At 43.1% G+C, this 23,920-nt stretch overlaps 1 protein-coding gene across 2 annotated transcripts in view; it reads left to right on the top strand.

The window, feature by feature from the left end:
- The window catches only part of KDM5A (lysine demethylase 5A), a 56,026-nt gene that overhangs the window by 13,907 nt on the left and 18,199 nt on the right, over positions 1-23,920 (top strand). For both annotated transcript variants that reach the window (XM_056845919.1, XM_056845918.1), the window contains 17 exons: positions 2,325-2,430; positions 3,784-3,872; positions 5,942-6,100; positions 6,863-6,982; positions 9,349-9,507; positions 11,079-11,260; positions 13,181-13,343; positions 14,140-14,259; positions 16,143-16,337; positions 16,436-16,617; positions 16,813-16,937; positions 18,473-18,623; positions 19,030-19,147; positions 19,605-19,960; positions 20,942-21,080; positions 22,263-22,442; positions 23,569-23,730. In XM_056845919.1, coding sequence (XP_056701897.1) covers positions 2,325-2,430; positions 3,784-3,872; positions 5,942-6,100; positions 6,863-6,982; positions 9,349-9,507; positions 11,079-11,260; positions 13,181-13,343; positions 14,140-14,259; positions 16,143-16,337; positions 16,436-16,617; positions 16,813-16,937; positions 18,473-18,623; positions 19,030-19,147; positions 19,605-19,960; positions 20,942-21,080; positions 22,263-22,442; positions 23,569-23,730 — 2,706 coding nt within the window. The remainder of the gene's footprint in view (positions 1-2,324; positions 2,431-3,783; positions 3,873-5,941; positions 6,101-6,862; positions 6,983-9,348; positions 9,508-11,078; positions 11,261-13,180; positions 13,344-14,139; positions 14,260-16,142; positions 16,338-16,435; positions 16,618-16,812; positions 16,938-18,472; positions 18,624-19,029; positions 19,148-19,604; positions 19,961-20,941; positions 21,081-22,262; positions 22,443-23,568; positions 23,731-23,920) is intronic.

Here is a 23,920-nt window from a genome sequence, read left to right as displayed (position 1 = left end):
TCCCTCTTCAGCTTGCGCGAAGGTGAAGGGGTGGCCTTGTGTTTGCCCTGAGGTGTGAAGTCAGTGGTAGAGTGACTGCTTGGCTTGCAGAAGGTCCCAGGTTCAATCCCCGGCATCTCCAGTTAAAGGGACTAGGCAAGTAGGTGATGTGAAAGACCTCTGCCTGTGACCCTGGAGATCCGCTGCCGGTCTGAGTAGACAATACTGACTTCGATGGACCAAGGGTCTGATTCAGTATATGGCAGCTTCATGTGTTCATGAAAGTAATACGTGTGGTCCCTGCTTCTGAGAGCCTGTGAATCCCAGCAAGTGATCAGACAAGCTGTGCCTGTTGGAGCTGTGGCAGGTGCCACAAATGTGTTTGCCAAAATGAAATATGCTTGCTGTTGAGAGCATTTGTGGACAACAGGTACAACACTCTTTTAGAGCCAGTGCAGCACTGCTAGAGCTCATAGCTGATGTAGCTTTATAGGAAGGATGCCTTCCTGACTGGGAGGCAGAGAGAAAATACAAGCCTAGGCTTATACACAAGCTGTTGCTTATGTTTGGTAGGCTAACCGAATGTATTTGTTATAGCATCTAAGTACATGGCATAGGGTTACATTCTCCCCCCTGGCTTCTCTGGCCTTACCCGTGGTGCTGATTTTAATTGCACTGTGGATGAACATGATTCCCTACTTCTTAACTGCCTTCAAAATCCTGGTTAAACAGAATTCACACTCTTCTGTTTTGTAGAGCAGTCAGTCTATCTAGCCTTAACCACAGTAAGTCTGGTCCTGATGTTTTGCTTAACTGTGGTTAATTCAGAAGGGGGAACTTTGTCTAGGGAAAAGAAGAGTTTGGAGAAGGAAGAGGAGTACTCCCTTTTTGCAGTTGAAAAATTATACTCCTTTATTACTTTTCTACAGGCTGTTTAAAAGCTTGTAAGTTGACACTAGCTAAATATTAAGAGTCTCAATTTTGGGGCTTTTTTGGGCTGCCATTGACATCTGTCTTAACTTCTTTGTTAAAAGGCAAAGAACATAAACACAGCCCTGTTTTTCTGACTTTTACTTGATGCCTTTGGATTTTCCAGATACTTAAATTTGTATACAGATCAAAGTAAGTAATGGGTTGAATGGGTTTGAAGCAAAATAAGCAAATTCTGGTTTGTTGAATGCAAACGGCACCAAACTGAAATTTCAGTTTAGGGTTTGTAGCTGAATTGTTAGCCACAGTGTGCACTAATTGTGGTTTGTTGTGTGAATTCACAAACTGCAGTTTGTACAAGGCAGCCACTTTGCCACAGAGATGGCTTTATAGGAAGTATGTCTTATCGGCTGGGAAGGCAGAAAGGAAGCACAAACCTAGGCTTACTCACAAGCTGTTGCTTATGTGGGGTAGGCTAATTAGAATTTATTTGTTGTAGCATCCAAATGCAGCGTGGATGTTCTTCTCTCAGTCCATTAGACGGAAGGGTTATTTTTAATGCAGACATATTAATTCTCGTCAGGAGAAGAGAATGTGGCACATAACGTAGTGTTAAATGTTATTTAGGACATATAAGTCTTATTAAAAAAACATGCCATCTCTCTGGTTTTGTGAGAAGTAGCAGAATGTCTAACAAGACATAAGGCATTGAGCAGAACAATTTACTGCTCTCATCACTGTGCTCTGTTGCTTATAAGATGAGCATTATATATTAAATTCAATTGGATTTCAAAATGATCATGTGTCTGTGTCCAGGTCTGCAAGTCTGAATCTCATTAACGCAAGCAGATACAAATCTCAAATACTATGGGTTGTATCCAATGACACTGTTCTGCTAGGCGAAGGTGCTTCCCGCTGGCGTAAGGAGCTTTCTACCATAAGAAAGGTTTGCCATCAATGAAATGGAGTTGCTGGATAAACTGGTAATAGCAGTAAACACAACACGAAGTGAATTTTTGTTCTCTTGGCTTAGAGTTCTTCCTCAATGATACTATCTTAGCTTCTGGTCTTTGTTTCAGGGCTCCATTTTAAAAAATGCATTAGCACATGGCATCAGTACATAGAAATAAGAGAAGAAATATGATCTGATTTTAATTGCCTTCCTGCTGTTGGCATTCCACATCCTAGTGCCATGTCGCAAAAGGCAAATTGTACCAATTATCTGTGGCATCATAAGTGTCAGGCGAAAGCCATGCTATCTTCTGAACTATTTGCTCTTGGCATTGACCTTGAAAAGGCTAATGGTTGTGGAGGAGGAATCTGGTCTAATTGGTGATTCCTTTGGTCATCCAGCATGGCGAGCAGTTACCTGAAGTGTAAATACTAATGATGAACTGTTGTGATCTTGTTTTCAGGCAGAGGCAGGGGAGATGAGTAGGAATGCTGAACTAAAGAAGCTCCAGATCTTTGGAGCAGGACCAAAGATGATGGGATTGGCATTAGGAGCAAAGGAAAAAGAAGGTAAATCTGGCCCTGTTTATTAATTAATGTGGGCTTTTAAGATTTTTTTTTGCTTGTGAATTAATTTCCAGAAGATCTTCAGCAATTCCAAACATGTGCCTAGACTGGACCTCCCAGCTTCTTCAAATATATTATATTAAGATGTATTTGTTATGGATATTAGGACTTGTTTCAAATATAACAAAAGTGCACCTGTCCAGAAAGTTTTTTCTGTTGGTGCCTGTGTGACCACTTCACCCGAGCTAGGCGGTGTGGGAAAGGAGCAACTCTTAAGTCTCCCAGGCTGAGTGAGGCAGCCGCCACATGCTTAGCTGGGCTTGTTCCCTTGCCCTGCTTAAATGGCTGGGCCCACCTGGGGGGCTTAGCAGAGGCAATCCCCCAGACCATTGGCCTTCTGGAATTTTTTTGGGAATGGTCATATTGGCCAGTGTTCCTCTGGTGGTTTTGCTCCTTCCTGCAGACCACTCCTGTTTTCTCTCTTGCAGCCTTAGTGTTCTGCCTCCTCTTAGGCTCGTGGCTCCAAGGGTTTACAATTAATATTTTCAGGAGCAGCCCTAAACTGGTCCACTCAGAAGTAATTCCCATTTTATTTATTGGGGCTTACTCCCAGGAAGCTATTTTTAGGGTTATAGCCTGAATAACTCAACAGGTCTCACTGAGGCAGCATTGAATGCCACCCCAGGCTACCTTCAGTGGGGAGCAATGGCTATTTCAACTTCCCTAGGACTCCCCGCAGCCAGTCAGCTACCTGCTTCCCAGCTCTGTCAGTCTTTGGGGGTGTGGCCACACCTCTTGGTGCTGAAACTGATGTGGGGGCTTGTAGCAAGATTAGCCCCACGTGCCTGGGTGAGGGAAGTGGAGCTCCAGGTGCCATGGGGAAGTGAAGTCACCATGCTGATGTGGAGCCTGGGTTTGTCAAGTCCTGTGTTAGGAGTATATTTGTATGCTTTTCTTTGCACCCCATGCCATCCTGAAGTTTAAAATGGAGCTTTAAATGGAAACTCTGAAATGAAGGGTGTGACTCCAGAAAAATGGTGGCGGTATATGTCACAGAACACCTCTGTGGGAATTTTGAAGGCAGGAATGGAAAGATTGAAGAGGAGGGAGGAAACTGGCTTGAGTGGGACTTCTGGTTTTCATTCTTGTTTCTACTTCTTTAATACATACTTCTTAAATGCTTTTGGCTCTTAGAGTACTGCAAGAGGTACTCATGGAAGACATGTTCTGGGAATGCTTTGCAATTGTAGCCATGAATATTCGGGCTCATATTATTTTTCCATACTTCAGTGGTTGGCAGGCTGGTCTTGTGCAGTCTCTGCAGACAATATAATGAGTACAATATTCTCTTTCCAGATGAAGTACCCCGAAGACGCAAAGGTACCAGATCCGAGGCATTTGGCATGCAGATGAGACAGCGGAAAGGGGCACTTTCTGTCAACTTTGTAAGTTTGTTTGGTTTAGAGCGTGTGAGCATCTCATACTTCTTTTACTGTTTTGGGTGGGGAAATGCATTTGAAGGGGCAAAGCACTGAAAGAACAATATTTCACTAAGAAATTGCTGCAAAGTAAAAAAATAAAAAAGGCTACCAATGTTGTTGTTAGGCTGAGAACCAGCTCTCTAATCCAGGCTGCTGTTTGCTGAAATCAATTCTCATTCAATCAGTAGTTCTCAAATGTTCATATTAGTCTTAAAGAGATGCCTGTGAAAGGACACTTGTTGAAAACAGAAAATTCTTTATTTGATTGTGGCTAAAATCTTTTCTGATGTCTTGGTCTGCTGTTTCTGAGTGGTGCCTTTCCTAATTTTGGGATTTGGTTATTTATATAATTATTACTGGATAATTTTTGTTTGTTTTGGATAGAGATGGTCTGCAATTGGTTATATGCAGTCTCCTGTAAAAGACAAAATAAACTTGTAGAACTTTCAGATTTTTATTGCTGTATGCCTTCAGCATTTCATATTTATTTATTTTAGAAAAAAAATATGCTTCTTCCCCAGGAACCTGTCTGTGGTGGCTTATAAAATAAAAATATTAAAAAACACAACCTTAAGATACTAAGATACTAAAAAGCCCAGCCCAGCATAAAAACGGACCACTGACATCTTAAAATAAAAGTTCCTTTATTAAAAAAAAATTAGAAGTAGTGTTGAAAACAGCCCACTAGATTTGTTTTAGGCTTCAGGATATGCTTTCTGGATATGTCTTTAACAGTAGAATGTGAGAAATCTGGGTCAGGTAACAATGAGTCTAATTATATGGTATCAATAACATCCACTAATTACTGCTGAGGAGATGATATCGCTGTATTCTGCGTGCAACCCAAGTGAGAAGTATAGTTCAGTGAAAACCCCCCAGATAATTTAGCTTTTAGATACCTGGTTGAATTACTCTGAGAAGCTTGTAAGAGTTGGTGATCTTGTGAGGTTAGTCACCTTTTGTCCTATGTACCACCAGGCTGAAGTTGGTGATCTGCTAATGGGTAGAGCTCCATAAAAATTATATTTGCATAAAATGCACTATGTATACGTTTGTAAAATTAATAGATGAAGGGCGTTGGTAGTGAGTGTAGGCTGGTAACTTTTTGCTCCTTATAAATATTTTCCAGGTGCCTGGTTGAGCCAAAGTGATTGAGTGTTTTGGATTGTGGATACAGCCTTGAAGTCCTTCAAATCTACACTTACAATTATTTTAGAATATTATAATATTAGTGTTTAGTAATTGACCTGTGTGTTGGATCATTTGAGAATGATGTTGACATAGCAAAATATTTTGTGTGATTCCACCTGAAGTTTCCAGCATAATCAGCTGACTTTTAATTTAACTACCTAAACTGAATACTGCATAGTAAAAAATAATCTAGATTAATTGTTTGTAGCTCTGCTGACTTTGAGACTAGACTTTTGCGGGATCTGTTTTTTTTTTTTTACTTTGGATTAAACAGTACTTATCTAGAAAATGCATATGCTGCCTCTCCAGAGACATTACTAAACCTGCCATGTGTCTCTTTTTTCTTGGAAAATAGCAATATCACACAGATACAGGCAGTGGTTGTGTGTCAAATTACATGTACTAACGACTGGATTTGTGGGCAATCAATTTATACTGGTTTTAAATAATCATGGTCTCAAAGCATAAATATCATTTAGGAAACCTAAGCAAATCTCATACATCCTAATGAAAATTTAGACAAGGGAGAGACTGTCTCGTAGGCAGTAAAAACATTGCCCAGAAAACTTTTGCGCTACCCCATATTAGGATTGGCTTGCATGGATTACTCTTGATCATCGTCCTCTTTCCATCACTGAGTTCAGCAGCTGCTTCCATCATGTATGCTCCGTAGGCTCATGTCTACTAGTCTGTGAAGCTAGACTGAGATTTCTTTTGAACATCTCTATGGAGAAGGCCGAGTGCTGCTACATTAGATGGAACAAAGGATTCAAAACAGATTTGCTTGGTCACCAGAGCCTTATAAATGCAAGTCACGATACCCTAAATGTTGTCTCTTCTAGGTTGACCTGTATGTCTGCTTGTTCTGTGGTCGAGGAAACAATGAGGACAAATTGTTGCTGTGTGACGGGTGTGATGACAGCTACCATACGTTTTGCCTGATACCCCCTTTGCCTGATGTTCCCAAAGGTGACTGGAGATGTCCAAAATGTGTTGCTGAGGTACAGTTTTGCCATCTTTGAATTATCGGGGACAGCAGACCTCAAAAGCAGTCCACTCATTCTGAGTGTTGCTTGCTTTGGAAGCTCCTTAGGAGTATTTTGTGCAGGAACGAAGGATCGTGGTGTCACAGTGGAGAAAATTACTTCTCTTCCCATTATAGGTGCCTGAGGAAGCTGCAGCTAGTTGTGCTTCACTGTGGCTTGTGCAGTTCATATCTGGCAGTTCCTGCATGAGTTTTATGCTTCTACCTCTGTGGGATGTGGTTTCTGTGCGTGATGTTGATAATGTTTGGAGAGGTCCTAGTGAACAAATATCCTGACAAAGCATTTTTGTCTTTGCGGCTGATCTCGGTGCAGATTATCCAGAAAGTTTGCAGCCTGCTCCCACATAGCCCTGCTTAAGATGTGAGCCTTGATGTCAGGTTGACTCATCATGTGCTCACAGAACACTTGGCTATCCTCCTCCTTTCCCACATTCCTCAGCTGGAGTGGGTTCCGACAGGTGCTTAGTTCCTTGAAAAGTAAGAACACCTGCACGCCACCACTGCTATACTAGTTGGCTCACTTCACTTAGCTGCCTTGCTGTGGTTGCTTCTTCTGGAGAAAATGTAACACCGTGTGTGTTGTTATTGGGAGAAGGGCGGGGTACACGTGAATTAAATAAATAAATATTGGTCAACTAAAGCAACTCTTACCAGAATATCCTGCTGTGAGCCATCAGACTGCTTGTCTTGATCCATCATGGTGATTTTCTCTCTCTAGGAATGTAGCAAACCGCGTGAGGCCTTTGGATTTGAGCAGGCTGTTCGAGAGTATACCCTCCAGAGCTTTGGCGAGATGGCAGATAATTTCAAATCTGATTACTTCAACATGCCAGTCCATGTAAGTATGCATTGGTCTGTCAGACAATGTTTATTATGGCCCACAAGCCATGCAGGAGCAGAACAAACAGTGTTAACTAATTACCTAAAATCATATCTCTGCAACATGATCACATCCTAGTGCGTCATCCATACATTTATCTGCCTCACTGGCACTTGTTACGAAAGGGGCTTTTTGTTCTTGGGTCTTTTGCCTTTGCTTAAGACAGGGTGTGCTCAGGGTTTCTAGTGGTCTGAAATTCTGCAAGTGGTGCGGATTTGTGTGCCTAACAATCATCCGTATGGCTGTACAGGCTTGCTTTTAGGTGCACAGTTTAGGTGCACAATTTTATATTTGGCTGTTTGGTAAAGACGGGGAATGAAAAGCTAGGAATTATACAACTGTGTGTGAAATAAGGTGTTAAGGGTTAAAAGGAATGACCCAGGAAGGGTAATGACAGTAAATGGAGTCCTATTCTTTTGATGTTCACTTAGGATATCAAGCCAACATATTCCTAGACAGCAGGAGTCTCGATGCTAAACACTCTCATAGTCATTGGACTTTTTACAGGCATTAGGTTTTTTGGTCACATGGCCGTAAAATAAAGATTGATTGATTGACAAGCATTAGGAGTTGGCATTAGGAGCCAGCATGGTGTAGTGGTTAGGAGCGGTGGACTCTAATCTAGAGAGCCGGGTTTGATTCCCAACTCCTCTACATGAGTGGCAGAATCTAAATCTGGAGGACCGGGTTGGTTTCCCCACTCCTTCGCATGAAGCTTGCTGGGTGACCTTGGGCTAGTCACAGCTCTCTCTGAACTCTCTCAGCCCCACCTACCTCACAGGGTGTCTGTTGTGGGGAGAAGAAGGGAAGGTGATTGTAAGCCAGTTTGAGACTCCTTAAAGGTAGAGAAAATCAGGTAAAAACCAACTCTTCTTCTTTTAATTTTGTAAACCATTAATTTTGCCATCAAATTCTATTGCCAAGCTGTTGGATAATTGATTGGTTAAGAACTGTCACAGTTCTACAAGGTGCTCAGCAAGACTTTCTGGACAAACAGAGTCTGACCATTTGTCTAGTCCAGAATTGTCTACTCTGCCTAGTTCTCCAGCATCTTTTGTAGAGGGCTTTCCTAGCCACACTGCTTGAGATAATTTAAACTGCAATGACACCTGTTGAACTTAGGACCTTCTGCATGCAAAAGCATGTGTTCTGTCTAGTGATGTGGAACACAAAATTGCTAAAAAATTTCCAGTGCTATATTTTTCCATGCGAAATATTCCGCCCCACATATGCAAACTTAGTCTCTTCGGCTGTTGTGCTGCAAATCAATGATGTTAGATGGGCTGAATTTGGGGTGTGAAGCATGGACAAACCCCAGTGGCGATACATGTTCTAGGCTCATATATGGCGAACTTGCCTTCTTTTGCTTACATTATTTAAATTATTCATTTAAGTTTGATTTGGAAAAATTTCCAGAAACTTTTCAGTTTTTTTCTGGGAAACCCACATCACTGGTTCTGTCCCTCAACTATGTTTTGTTCCACCCCCGTTTTTCTTTAACACTCTTCACTGTTTGGTTGAAGTTCAGATTGCTAGAGAACAGCGTAGCTAAGCGATTAAGATTTTATCCTGTGCAGAAGACTTGCTTTCCTTAAACTTGGCCCATCCAGTCAAAACTTAATACTGTAATTTTGAGTTTGGCTAGCAGGGTAAACAGTTACTAAAGAGTGTGTTGATCTCCCCAGCTCTGGCCTCTCTGCCCTGCATCCTCCTGGCCCTTGGAAGTTAAGGTGAAGGCAGAGGCAATGGTGATACTCCAACCTGCAGCAGAAAAACTTACCTAGGAACTGATTGTTTCTCACCTATTGCCAAAATTCACATGTATGGAGTGAAAAGGCATCAGTCAAAATTGCACTGTCTTAATAGACTGCTCTTTAACATCAAGAAAAGTAAATCCTTGCCTTAGAAAGCTATATTGTGGTGGAGACTGGGAGCATTCAAACATATCATTCCCCCCCCCCCCAATGTTTAAATGGTCTTAGGAATACTGCTAGGAAAGAGCAGCACTATGTGATTTTGCTGCATGACTAGATTGTTCCTATACTTCCTCCAGGTATTTGGTGTTTTTTCCCTTCCTTTGCATCAGAGACATATGGGCTGTGTTGTCTTGGCATTTTGAAGAAAATCAGTGCATTCCTGTATTTTCACTTTTTATGGCATTTGTTCCTACAAAATTGCTACGTTTCAAAAGAAAGGATTTTTAAGATGTCTTGGGGAGAATAACACCCATGAAGCTGTAATTATTACTCTGCATTGTTTTACACATTGCTCATAGGCTTCACAGCATGAATTTGTTTTTATGTTGTGACTTCTGTCCTTTTTAGATGGTTCCCACGGAGCTGGTGGAAAAGGAGTTCTGGCGACTAGTGAGCAGCATCGAGGAGGATGTCATTGTGGAGTATGGAGCGGACATCTCATCCAAGGACTTTGGAAGTGGCTTCCCTATAAAGGATGGCAGAAGAAAGATAATGCCAGAAGAGGAGGTGTGGCTAAGATATGCAGCTTGCATGTAGTTTTGCATACCAGAAAGCTCTAATATATTAATTATGCTGAAATGTGTTAAGAGGCAAAAGCTTTAACATGCACTTTAACACTTGGGATATCTTCTTCCTAGACTGAAGGCTTTGGTGGCAGTGTAAATGTTCATCTATAGGTGTCTGTAACAAAGCCCCAATGGTCTTTGCAAAGTGCATTTTGAGAGAAGGCACTTCGTATTGTAAATGGTATTGTAAATGTGTATGTGGTGGGGGAGTGCTTAACCTTTCCCTTGGCAGTATTGTGTGGAACTTCCCCCACCTGCTGTTTACACCTTCTCAAGTTTCAGATCTGTGGTTTTGAGGTAAGGTGGATCAGGAATCTGGGAGAGGGACTAAAAGCAGCTGGGGAAGGATTTTCAGAAAGGGCAGCTGAGACTTGCCTACAAGTAGTTGTTGCATAGTGTATAGTGTGGTCCTGATCCTGGCAATGCTGTTAGTCTAGTTAGACAGTTGAGCTCCAATTGGTTCAGTAAAATGTATTGTCTGTATATGAAACACAAGATGAACACATGAAGCTGCTTTATACTGAATCGGACCCTTGGTCCATCAAAGTCAGTATTGTCTTCGGCATCTCCAGGGTCTCAGGCAGAGGTCTTTCACATCACCTACTTGCCTAGTTCCCTTTAACTGGAGATGCCAGGAATTGAACCTGGGACCTTCTGCATGCCAAGCAGATGCTCTACCACTGAGAAATGGAAAGAAAATGTGAGTTTAGGTTCTGGTCTTAAAAACAAGCCTGCCTAGGAGAAGTAAGCATTCATAACAAAACTTAAAAAATGCCTGTTATGATGGATGGAGTGTGGGGGATGGATGGCTTGTATGCTACAGACACACAACATTCCCCCCTCCCAAAGAATCCCTGTAGGTAAATATGAGGTCATCGAGGTCTGAGATGAAGGAAAGGTTTTGCCTTGACTGAGGTGTCCCCTCCCCACAGGAGTGAGTGATTATCATTCAGGGCTAGAGAAAGTAAAGGGGTACACGTGAAGATATAAGTGGGTGGCTGCCCTCTGTCCTCTGTGATATCACTGTTAGCTATTTAGCCCTTCCATGTATTTTGTTCTTGGTGTGTGATGGAGCATTGGGATCTGACTTTATGAATAGATAATGTGTGTGTGTAAAGTGCCGTCAAGTCGCAGCCGACTTATGGCGACCTCTTTTGGGGTTTTCATGGCAAGAGACTAACAGAGGTGGTTTTCCAGTGCCTTCCAATAGATAATAGGTAGGCTTTAACTGGTTGATCAAGGTTTGACCGATGGGGGAAATGTCCAAGGAGATGAATTTTACTTCCAGTGCTGCGTCACATAATCCTATACATTTTTGGCCTGAAGTAAGTCTCATTAAGTTCACTGGGTCTTAGTTCCAAGGTCATGTACATAGGATTTTAGTCCTAGTGTGACAGCGGATTATGACCTGGCTAAAAGGAAAGTGTAATGGGCCAGCACTTGCTCTGTACTAGAATGTTTTCTTTTCATTCTAGCCTCCTCCTTTACAAACTTTCCACTTTCTGTTGGCAGGAATATGCCCTTTCTGGCTGGAACCTCAACAATATGCCCGTACTGGAACAATCTGTCCTTGCTCATATCAATGCTGATATTTCTGGCATGAAGGTGCCCTGGCTTTATGTGGGGATGTGCTTCTCCTCTTTCTGCTGGCACATTGAGGATCACTGGAGCTATTCCATCAACTACCTTCATTGGTATGTACTTTCATTGCATTGTGAATGTGGTTATGAATGCCCGGGATGGATGTGATAGGGCTGTTTGTTTGTATCGATCCAGTTTTAATATTTTTTAATGTATGTTGCACAAGTTCTTGTTCTTGTGAGGAACAAAGCAGGAGTATAGCTAGTCTAGAAAATACTTCACATCCCAGGGAAAGGGTATGAAAGTAATGTCTGAACAGGCACATAGACTATTGCAGAATAAGTGCCCTGTGTATGCCATCTGTTGCTTGGAACCTACCATTTACATTTCCTGAATGACACATCTGCCCTTGACCCATTTCAATCTGGTTTCAGGCCTGGGTTTGGTACAGAAGCAGCTTTTGTTGCACTGGTGGGTGATCTTTGTTTAAAATAGGACAGTGGACAACCTTCCCTGTTGGTATTGTTGGACCTCTCAGCAGCCTTTGATACCGTTGACCACTCGATTATCTACTGGCTTGAATATGGAGATGGTATTAAGGATGTAGTCCTTTGGTAGTTTCACTCTTTTCTGTGTGACAGGACACAGTCTCCACTGGGTGTGCAGAACAGAACAAATAGAAGCTGAATCCAGACAAGACAGAGATAATGCTGGTTGGGAAGGATGAAGGCTGATAGTCTAGAGGGTCTGAATCCACTTGTTCTAGATGTAGTAACACTGGGTTTTTCAGAGCAGCCTTGCTGTTTGAAAAGCAGGTTGGCATGGTGGCCAGAAGCGCCTATCAGCTGCTTCTGATTTGCCAACTTTCACATTTCCTAGACTCAGCTTATCTGAGTCTAGGATTTCCTAGACATTTCCTAGACTCAGCTTCTGTAAATTCAAGGTCGGATTACTGCAATATGTTCTATGTGGGGCTGCCCTTGAAGACAACCCGGAAACTACAACTGCTCCAGAATGTGGCAATCTGACAGTTGTGTGCTGTTAGCCGCTGGGAGCATATATTGCCCATTTTGAAACAGCTTCATTAGCTGCCGGTTGGTTTCCAAGTTCAATTTAAGGTGCTGATTATGACCTTTAAAGCTCTTCACGGCCTGGGATCCACATATTTGAAGGACCATCTCCTTCGTGAACCAACTGTGGTCATCAGGCAGTCATCTGTGGCTGTTCCAGCAGTGAGGGTGGCCCATCTAGCATCGACCAGAGCCCACGCCTTTTTTCTCGTGGCTCCTGCCCTGTGGAATGGGCTCCCTGGAGGGAGAGCACCTCCTTGGAGATTTTCAGGAGGTGCTGCAAGGCGTGTCTGTTCGCCAGGGCTTTTGAGGGGGTTTGAATAGCAGGCGTCTTTTAAGAGAGGGGGAAGGATTTGGGGCTTTTTATTTTATTTTTGGTTTTAGAGGGGGATGTTTTAATTATTACTGTAAGCTGCCTTGAACCATGAGGAAAGGCAGGATATACCGTAAATGTTTTAATAAATAAAACTACATTATTGTGTGTGCAGTTAATGTGGCCTTATGAACACATTCTTTTTTATTGTTTAAAAGAACCTTGATACATATAACAAAATAAATCAAGCCTATAAATATGAATTCAACATTTAAAAAAATTATGTAAGAGTCGATCTGAGTGATCATATCTTTCCAGGTCTTGTCCAGTCTGTAGATACCTTGATGCTTTTGAAAAGTTGTGAGCTTAGAGTATAAACATCCTAAAGTTTTCCTACTCATTCTTTTTTCTTAGGATTAACTTTTTGTTTCCAGGCTTTCACTAAACAAATCTGATGCTTATGAACAAGTTTCTTGCCTTGCTCAGAAGCATCTTTCTTTTAATCTGTCCTGTCCCTGACAAACTGACAGCACAGATCTACTTTATAGTCAGTGGGTGTCAGGAAGGTTCAGTGGAACCTCTCTGATGCTAGAATGATGTCCCTGCTTTTTCTGCTGGGTGACTCAATTGTGGATGTTGTGATGTGCTAGGGGGGAGCCCAAGACGTGGTACGGAGTACCTTCTCATGCAGCAGAACAACTGGAAGAAGTGATGAGAGAGCTTGCCCCTGAGCTGTTTGAGACGCAGCCTGATCTTCTGCACCAGTTAGTCACCATTATGAACCCAAATGTGCTTATGGAACATGGTGTACCTGTAAGTAGAGCAGAAACTTCCTGTATGTTCGTAGCTTTGTGTATCATGACATGTAGAATGACTTGAGATAGCATTGAAATGTTCTTATGGTGGTAGTGTTGTCTTAGATGTTACCTGTCTAGCTGCATGGTTTTATTTGTCTTGACTTTTCTAGCCTATCTACATATTCTCCTTCAACTGTAATGATAAAAATTGCCTTGTTTAAGTACTAGACTGCTTTAATTGAAGCCACAAAAGTGTATTTAAGTCAATAGGGGACCTGTTCCAAGCGTAGATTTTGTTGCATATCACTTTGACCCATTTTATGAACATTTTTAGCCATGTTGTGGAAAAAGTTTGAAACAAATGAGCATTGGAGGGGACCTGTTCTAATGTTTTGTTTCATTAGTTCAGATCCACTATGTAACAGTCACTTCTACCTGTCCTAGCTACATGATTTCCCCAATACATGTCCTGACAAAACAATGTTTACTGTGATGTAAAAAAAATTAAGTCTTGGGAAATGATTCAGTAAGAGAGAGTGGAAAGACGTTCCTTCTGAAATTCACGGAGTACAACTTATGTGCCTCGTCTACAAAAAATTTACGTACTTCAAAACCAACCTCCTTGAAGCCCAGTGAAGTTCTTGCAGGCTGAGTGCACAGGGTGAAGCTGTCGTTCCAGGGAAAGGGTGTGAATGGATGAGACTTGAGGTAGCAACTGTAGTTATTCATTTAATGTACATCCTTCGGGAGACCAGTGTGACAGCAATGCTTTCTTCTCTGAATCTCACACTTCCTCCCCGGCTTGCTTCTAGGTGTATCGGACCAATCAATGTGCTGGCGAGTTTGTTGTCACTTTTCCTCGTGCCTATCACTCTGGATTTAACCAAGGCTACAACTTTGCTGAGGCTGTGAATTTCTGCACGGCGGACTGGGTCAGTACCCTTCCATCATAATGGAGACTGTAGCTTACAACTTACCCGGGTAACAGTACTGTAGGTTGTGTCAATTGCTTCTGGTATGGTAAAGGGAAACCAAGGTAGGGCCAGACTGAGAATGTATTTGTTGTTTAGTTGAAGCTTAAGGAACAACGGTGTGCACCTCTAGCCCATAAGAATCATGTTGGTTTATCTGATTGCTGATAAGGGTTGGGCAGCTTCTTCTTGCACTTCTCTGTCATTAGCATGGGAAAGGCAGCCTACTATGAGTTCCAGAATGGGGAGACAGGTGGAATATAAAGACAGTGATTAATCCTTTGTGTGGGGGTACAAGAAGAAGAGTTAGTTTTTATACTTTCTCTACCACTTAAGGTAGCCCTGCTCTGTTCCTTCACGTCCACCCGCTTCAAGCTCATTGTCCAAACTGAAAGTGCAGTTCTGTGCTCTATGCTGCACAATGTTATGAAACTAAAAAGATTACAGAATTGCTATTACAGTACCCCATATGGAACTATTTCTGATTTTTTCTAAGCTTTAATATGTCTTACAAACTGAAGTCTGGGGTTTATAAAATCAAGACTGGTTGTGACTTGAAACCTTGCAAAACATCCAGAAGTCATGAGGCCACAAGATGAGGGGCGTCCTTTTGGGAAAGAAAACCTGGCACATTTTTGGACTAGATGGAAACCTCATTAAATCTTGCTTGTCAAGTCTAAAAACATTATTCACTGCTTTTAAGAATATGAAATGCATTATGTGTAACTAGCCAGTTAAAAGAATGCTATTGTATGTCCTGTTTATGAAGGAGTACAATGTATAATACTCAAACAACTGAAATAACAGCTATGGGAAGATGTAGCTGTACACCATGATATGCATAAAGCGAATGTTTTTGCCAGTTGGTAGAAAAAAAAGTAAGACAGTAAAAACATGAAGATAGAAGGCATCAACATAGTGGCGTTAAAAGTGTTACTTCACATCTCTGAGTCTTCATAATTTCCCTTAATGTCTGGTCTTTTGTCCTTTGGACAGGGGGGCAGCAAATCCTCCAAGTGTAGAGTTTAGCTATAAATCTCTCACTCTAGTACCAGTGTGATGCCATTGTCCTCCGTTAAAACACGCCGATACAGGTTAGATCAATCTTAAGCAGACTCCCTTTTAGGTTATCCTGGCTGTGTGACCGTGGTCTTGGTATTTTCAGAGGAGACACTGCCCTTCAGTGTTACTCCTCTGAAGATGCCTGCCACAGCTGCTGTCAAAACGTCAGGAAAGAAAATACCAAGACCACGGTCACACAGCCTGGATAACCTACAAGAACCGATGAACTCTGACCGTGAAAGCCTTCTACAAGACTCCCTTTTGTTCAGGTAGTTGGTGATCTCTGATGCACGTTCTTGGCTTTGGGCTTTCCAGACATCGAGAGGAGACAGCAACTCTAGAGGGGCCTATTTTCTGACCTCCCTCCTCCCACCCACCCTTTCTCCCCTGTTGCTGCATTATCTTTCTTTTGTTCTGTGCTAATTATGTGGTTTGCTTGGAGTTTCTGTGGGAGAAGTGGATTTCAGACTGACTACAAGGTTTTTTCCCCTCCGTGAAATGAAGCCCCTGGGATCTAGTACTTGCACAACCAATTCCCTCATCCTTTTCCTCTAGTAAACCCCAGAGTGCTTGACTGATGGTCCCTGGAGACACTGCTGCTGGATACTGTGACCCACTTTATGCCAATAATAATTGGTAGCCTCCTTAATGAGACTATTTTTACCTGTGTTTTCTCATCCTCTTCTGTACTCCACTATTGGAGGACCAAGAGGAGGAGATTTTAGGGCAGCTCACCATGGCATAATGCTGAAAATAATAATTGGGTTTCTATACATTTCTAGCTCCCCATAGGGCGGCAGTGTGTCAGCCATTACCGCCGGCTGAGGCGCCACTGCGTCTTCTCTCACGAGGAGCTGATCTTCAAGATGGCCGCCGACCCCGAGTGCTTGGATGTGGGGCTTGCTGCCATGGTCTGCAAAGAAATGACGCTCATGACCGAGGAGGAGGCACGCTTGAGGGAGTCTGTTATACAGATGGTGAGCTTGGGAGAGTCCTTCGTGTTACACTCTGTGAGGTGTTTTCTTGGTAGTATCCTTATATCGCCGTTTTGTGTTGTTCTTGTTTTTCCCATCAGGGGGTGCTGATGTCTGAGGAGGAAGTGTTTGAGCTGGTTCCCGACGACGAGCGCCAATGTGCAGCCTGTCGGACCACCTGTTTCCTGTCTGCTCTTACCTGTTCTTGTAATCCTGAGCGGCTTGTCTGTTTGTACCATCCGAGTGATTTGTGTTCATGCCCTATGCAGAAGAAGTGTCTAAGGTAGGAATTTCCCATCTGGTTACCTTTGATAGACCTTGGCATGCTCCTTTTTGAGCTCGAACGAATGTCTGTGGCAAGGTTCCCTGTCTGTAAAGAAGACCTGCTGTAGAAATCTGACAGAAATGTCTTCTCTACTGTTTTCTAGTCTCGGAGTTGCTGTTATGTCTTTGAAGCTTCTCTTTCATTTCTCTCCAGATACCGGTATCCATTAGAGGACTTCCCTTCCCTGCTGTATGGAGTGAAAGTCAGAGCACAGTCCTATGACACTTGGGTCAGCAGGGTCACCGAGGCACTGGCTGCCAACCTAAACCACAAGAAAGGTTAGACTGAATTTTATCTCCTGTGGGGAATCTGTTAAGGGGCATCATTGACAACTGGCTGGAAAACACTTATATGAGACTGGCATATTTGAGAAAAACTGAATTCTGGTCACAGCCGCAGTGCGTAAGAGAGTTCACAAACACTCGTTGGCACAATTTATAGGAGACACAGAATCCAACTTTTTCTTGGTGTCGAATTTGGACTGCCTGTGAGCAAACGTAAGTTTGAAGGTGGACACAAGCCTTCCCTTAAGGTATGCAGGAAAGCCTGTGCCCAGCAAGATTCTCCTGTTCTAGAAACAGGTTTCCTGTGGTTCCAACTTACTTCTGAAGTTTCATATTTATAGCAAGGGCTTGTGATGTCACACAGAAGGCTAATAGTGGTGGGTGGGTGGGGCACAGGGTAGAGCTCTAGGTTTGTGGACCTTATCAAGAAGCAAGAGCTTTTAGCAATAGCTCCAATCCGCTGCACATTTGCAGCAAAATTAGTTACTTCATGCTTAATTGGTGCTGTTTAAATTCCCCTATAAATCTAGTTCATTGCTGTAGCCATTTGAAGAGATTGGACTCTCAACTCAAGGTTTATTTCATATAGCATGATGATGGTATGTTCATTCAATGGGTGCACAGTACCTGGGATTCTACTAATGTTCAGTCTTGAGAGATGTTTTGCTTTGAAGGCAGATCATCATAACCTTTGCCAGAAGGTTCCTCAAACACAGATTATGTTTAACTAGCTACTTCATCCCTGGAAGTATCTAATTGCCTGTCAGCCTGTCTTCTCCCCACCCCCCTTTTGACATAGGTTAAGCTATCCTGACTAGAGTGAGAAGATGAAGTCATAGAAATAATAGAAACATACAGTTGGAACGGACCACCAGGGTCATCTAGTCCAACCCCTGCACAATGCAGGAAATTCACAATTACTTCCCCCACACGCCCAGTGATCCCTGTTCCATGGCCAGAAGATGTAAAAAAACAAAAAACCAACTCTCCAGGATCCCTGGCCAATCTGGCCTGGAGGAATGTAAGAAAGGGTCACAAGAGCCAAGCACTGACACAACACTTCCTGCCCTCCCTCTGTAGGACTTGGTCTCCAGACCCCTCACCATCTTTGTTGCCCTCCTCTGGATACATTCTAGCTTGTCTACATCCTTCTTAAATTGTGGTGCCCAAAAAGACAATACTCTAGGTGAGGTCTAATCAGAGTAGAGACATCGTCACTTCGCGTGATCTAGACACTATACTTCTGTTGATACAGCCCAAAATCGCATTTGTCTTTTTAGCTACTGCATCACACTGCTGAGTCATATTCAATATATGGTTTACTAAGACCCCTAGATCCTTTTCACACACACTACTGCCAAGACAACTGTCCTCCCACACAGTAAGTTGGCCATAATGAAATTAATGTATCTTACTGTTATCTGTGACAACTTGAGAGTTTCAAAGCCAAGATTCTTGAGAATCCAGGGGCAGTTGTTTGCAGTGCTTGTGTGTTTGTGCAAATGGCCTCTTAAGCCAATTTGTTGCAGATGTGATTGAGCTGAGAGTGATGTTGGAGGATGCTGAAGACAGGAAGTATCCAGAGAACGATCTCTTCCGTAAGCTAAGAGATGCTGTGAAAGAGGCAGAGACTTGTGCTTCGGTGGCCCAGCTGCTCCTGAGCAAAAAACAAAAGCATAGGTATGGCCGGGAAGGATGGAAGTAAAACCTTGTGCATGAAAAGTAACTTTAAAACTCACAGCTGGGAAATGCATACAGTATTCTAAAACTTGCTCTTTGCAGTTGGAATACAATGTGTGGTGTATGTGTTTTTGTTTTTTTGCTTGTTTGTGTGTGAGCCACTGTACTTGTGAAAGTGGGGTGGGGGGAATGAATGTTGAGAACTCTTAAAAATATATATTGTGAATTTTAGCATAATATACTTGTGTTGAAAGCAGGGTTCAGGGAAACCTGCAGCCACTGTTGTGCAGAGGAATTATAATATTTTCTGTGGAACAATTTGCCAAGAGTTGTTCACTGACTCAGGGGAGGGGTTCTGTATGTGTCTTCCGGCACTGCGTACAAAATTTCTCTTCTCTCTGTATAGTAAACTGAGCCCGGATAGTGGGAGGACGCGGACCAAACTGACTGTGGAGGAACTGAAAGCATTTGTCCAACAGCTGTTCAGCCTTCCCTGTGTCATCAGTCAGGCCCGGCAAGTAAAGGTGTGTACTTGGAATAGGATTTTCGTGACTTGTTTGAATGAAGAGCTGTCAGTTTGTCCGTGAATATGTTTGAGGCTCAGTTATGCTTTCGGGGACATGCTATAAAAACAAAATATGGTGCACTCTGGTGAATGTGTTCATTGCACACTATTCTGTTTAGTTCAGGAATTCTTGATAAAAGTACCCTGGATATCGGTTCTTGTAGGTTATTCAGGCTTGGCATGCAGAAGGTCCCAGGTTCAATCCCCGGCATCTCCAGTTAAAGGGACTAGGCAGGTAAGTGATGTGAAAGGCCTCTGTCTGAGTCCCTGGAGAGCCGCCGCTGGTCTGAGTAGACAGTACTGACTTCGATGGACCAAGGGTCTGATTCAGTATAAGGCAGCTTCATGTGTTCATATGTGTTGGACAACTGTTGCCATTGTACTGAGTGCTCATCTTGTTCTGAACCTTACTTTAGAACTTGCTGGACGATGTCGAGGAGTTCCATGAGCGTGCTCAGGAGGCCATGATGGACGAAATCCCGGACTCATCGAAACTGCAGATGTTGATCGACATGGGCTCTGGCCTGTACGTGGAACTTCCTGAACTGCCTCGCCTAAAGCAAGAGCTGCAGCAGGCTCGTTGGCTGGATGAAGTCCGGGTGACCCTTGCTGATCCTCAGAGAGTCACCTTAGATGTGATGAAGAAACTGATTGACTCAGGGGTGGGGCTGGCACCGCACCACGCAGTGGAGAAGGCCATGGCTGAACTGCAAGAGCTTCTTACAGTTTCTGAGAGGTGGGAGGAGAAAGCCAAGGTCTGCCTGCAGGCAAGGTGGGTATTCCCGTTGGTGGCTTTAACTCTGGTCGTAGGTCCTCTGAATTGAAGCATCTTAGTCCGTTACTTGGTTTTTTTAACAACGGGCTCCAAGTAAACATAATAACCTCTTGCACAGGAAATGGTGCCTGCTTTAGGCACTGGCAACCCAAGAAGGAAATCAACACATTCACTTTCTGATACTTCTATACTTCTTGAGAGCCGAGCTGTTGTGATCTAGTTTCCTATTAAAATTGAGCATTAAGCTGTTTGAATGGTAATATGAAATACTTAATCAGTAACCTAAAAGGGTATTCTGTACCTTAAGAGACTTTGACTTTAAATTAAATCAAAAGAGTTTCTGTCTAGACATTAGGAAGAATTTTCTAGCAGTTAGAGGGGTTCCTCAGTGGAACAGGCTTCCTCGGGTGGTGGTGGGCTCTCCTTCCCTGGAGTTTTTTAAGAAGAGGCTAGATGGCCATCTGTGAGCAAAGCTGATTCTGTGAACTTAGGCAGGTCATGAGAGGGAGGGCATCTTGGCCATCTTCTGGGCATGGAGTAGGGGTCACTGGGGATGTGAGGGAGAGGTAGTTTGGAATTTCCTGCATTGTGCAGAGGGTTGGACTAGATGACCCTGGTGGTCCCTTCCAACTTTATGATTCTATTATTCTGTGACTTCAGCTACTGGTGCCAGTGTCCTGTATTGTCTAGAATGTTCAGTTTGGAGAGGATGGGAGAGACATGTTCAGATTTCTACTTGGCCTTGCAATTTGTTCCATGCTGTTCTTAACCTTGCCTATCTCTCATAGTGCAGCTGTGAGAGGAAAGTGGGATGACGAAGTGGCATTAAAGCGTGCAGTGCTGTGTGGAGTAAAATATTCTTGGTGATGCTGCATGGCTACATCCTCACATTGTGATACAATGACCAAGAATTAAAAATGTTCGCTAATCAGATTTCTTGTCTCCTTCGCTCCCCCCCCCCCCCCACGGCTTTGGTAGGCCTCGACAAAGCATAGCTGCCCTGGAGAACATTGTTAACGAAGCAAAGAACATCCCAGCTTATTTGCCCAATGTGTTAGCGTTGAGAGAAGCGCTGCAGCGGGCTCGAGACTGGACGTCCAAGGTGGAAGCCATTCAGGTAGGGTCGACTGCTGGCAGGGCAGCATCTTAGCATCAGTCCTTTCAACCTGGCAATTTCTCCTTTTCCCAGAAAGGGCCGTAAGATGGAATAACCTATCACTGCCATTTGTTGCCACATTAACGTTGGTTTTTTTGCTTTGTAAATTAATCCTGACCCATCCTTCAGTGTATCACAGTGGCCTTTTTACATACTTCCAGGTATGGCAGCTGAATTGAACTCTGGCCTTATATTATTGAAAATAAAGTTGGGCCTCACCACATCGTATGTATGTTATGTGAAGCTGCCTTAAAGTGAGGCGGATCATTAGGGGAGGGGCCGTAGCTCAGTGGTAGAGCCTCTGCTTGGCATGCAGAAGGTCCCAGGTTCAATCCCCGGCTTCTCTAGTTAAAGGAACTAAGCAAATAGGTGATGTGAAAGACCTCTGCCTGAGACCCTAGAGAGCTGCTGCCGGTCTGTGTAGACAATACTGACTTTGATGGAACAAGGGTCTGTTTCAGTTGAAGGCAACTTCATGTGTTCATTAGCCTGTGTAATTCACTACTGTCTAGTTAGCCTGGCAGCAGCTCTTTCAAGATCGCAGGCAGAAAAAAAGTCTTTCCTAATACCTGCTACCTGAGATCTTTTAACTGGGGATGCCAAAAACTGAAGCTGTGATTTTCTGCATGAGAAAGCTTGTGTTCTGCTACAGATGAGTGGCCCCGTGCATTCAGTTATAGGAGTTGGCATTCAGTTTTCTGAACCAACTTGGATTCTGAAAAAGGTGGATGCTGGTGCAGGATGGTATCTGTTGAATATAAAAGTCTTTAAACACTGATTCTCCGCTTAATGAGAATGTATCTTCAGCAACACAGAACAGTTCTTCTGTGTTAGTGTGGCCCAACCTCATCTTTCTCACTTTGCAACCCAAGTCTAACGGGGGAAAAAATTATAGAAGTTATTTGAGTGTCAATTTTGTATATCTCAAGAGCTCACTTGTTCTTTGCATGTCAGGTATGCCTCAGTAAAGTCCTTTGGAATTTAGAGTTATGGAACTTCATTTTTTTTAAGTAAAATGTTAAAACGACAGTAAATTGTGAGAATTACTGAAATGTGCATAGATCTGTGTGTTTGTGAATGATATATTAAAGTACTGAGTAAGGATGAAATTGTTTAGCTAAGAATTGTTCTTTGCTTCCCTAGAATGGTAGCAACTATGCATATCTGGAGCAGCTCGAGAATCTGTCTGCCAAAGGCCGCTTGATACCCGTCCGCCTTGATGCACTGCCTCAGGTTGACTCGCAGGTAGCAGCAGCGCGTGCCTGGAGGGAGCGCACAGGAAGAACATTCCTGAAGAAGAACTCTAGCTATACTCTCTTACAGGTTATTTGTTTGCTTACTTTATAACTCGCCTTTCTCACTGAGTCTCAAGATGGATTACAGGCCTACAGTCCAAGTGGTTCTTGTAACAACTGGTGGTCAATGAATCTGTCCAAGCCTATAGGATTACCTGGTCTGCTTGAGTGGGGGTTTCCCCATTATTAAATATGTCTGTTGCCAGTTCAGATAGCTAGCATAGATAAGACGCGTCTGTCTTAAGAAACATTGATTTTTCAGTCCTGACGCTGGCAAGGAATTGTAGCTCCCTTAGAATCCCTCCTTGTTTCCCTGCTGCAGGTGCTTAGAATCATAGAGTTGGGACCACCAGGGTCATCGAGTCCAACCCCCTGCACAATGCAGAAAATTCACCACTACCTCCCCCTCCCCAATGACCCCTTAAATAAAGGACAAGAGAGCAGATCATACCCAGCAGCACTACTTATAAAAAATATTTGTATCGCACGTCTCCACTTAAGTATCTTCTTTGTTCTTTGCATCTTGGATGGCTCTTCTGGCTGCTAGCCTGGTCCTGTGTATAGAAAGAGGATATAGCTCAGTGGTAGGATATCTGCTCCACATGCATCAGACTTGGTCTCTGACATCTCTGCTTTTAAAGAAAAAATGACTTTGGTAGCCATGCAGGGAAAGGCACCTGTCTGAGACTTTGAAGAACTGCTCCTAGCGAGAGCAGGGACTGTTGGACTAGATACTCAAACCAGTTGAACTCTGTGCAAGGCAGATTGAAACTTGGTTTCAGTTCTGCCTCTTGGTTTCTTTCCTCTTACTTTGGACAGTGAGGAGGAGAAATGTTTTGCATTGTTGGAAGAAGGAAAAATTCCTAAGGCTATTCATCCATCCGCACTTTTCTATCCTTTTTCACAATAAAATCAAGATGGCTTATAATCGATAAAACAACCAGCATCAGGTCATAAAATAAAATTTAAGAGTGAAATGATGAACACCTCTTGCAGGATTTATTTTTTAGGTGTACAGTCCTTAAAGCCTTTGGTTCTGAGTGCTACTTCTGTGTTCTCACCTTCAGAACATTAGGCTTTAGTGGTTGGTATCGTTCAGTAAGCAGCCTCTCCCTGGGTTGCTCCATCCCCAAGTTGTGCCTTCTTGATTGCAGGTTCTGAGCCCTCGAACAGATATTGGTGTTTATGGGAGCAGTAAGAACAGGCGAAAGAGAGTGAAGGAGCTGATGGAGAAGGAGAAAGAGAAGGATCTTGACCTGGAGTCCTTAAGCGAGCTAGAAGATGGGGTGGAAGAGACCAGAGATACTGCAACTGTGGTAAGGATCTGTAACAGCAGTACTGTAGGTTTGCTTGCCTATTTGGAATGCCTTTGAGTGTGTGTGTGTGTTTACTATTAGTAAATACTTGTAAAACCTGTTCACTTTTGGGGGTCATTTTTAGCTACTTCAGGCGGAGCAAGTGATGCAATGTAATTCTGACTTTGTTCTTTGGTCTTTAAATGGAATC

The sequence above is a fragment of the Euleptes europaea genome, chromosome 3 (assembly GCF_029931775.1).
Source record: "Euleptes europaea isolate rEulEur1 chromosome 3, rEulEur1.hap1, whole genome shotgun sequence".
Lineage (NCBI taxonomy): Eukaryota > Metazoa > Chordata > Lepidosauria > Squamata > Sphaerodactylidae > Euleptes > Euleptes europaea.
This window is presented reverse-complemented; position numbering and strand designations above follow the sequence as displayed.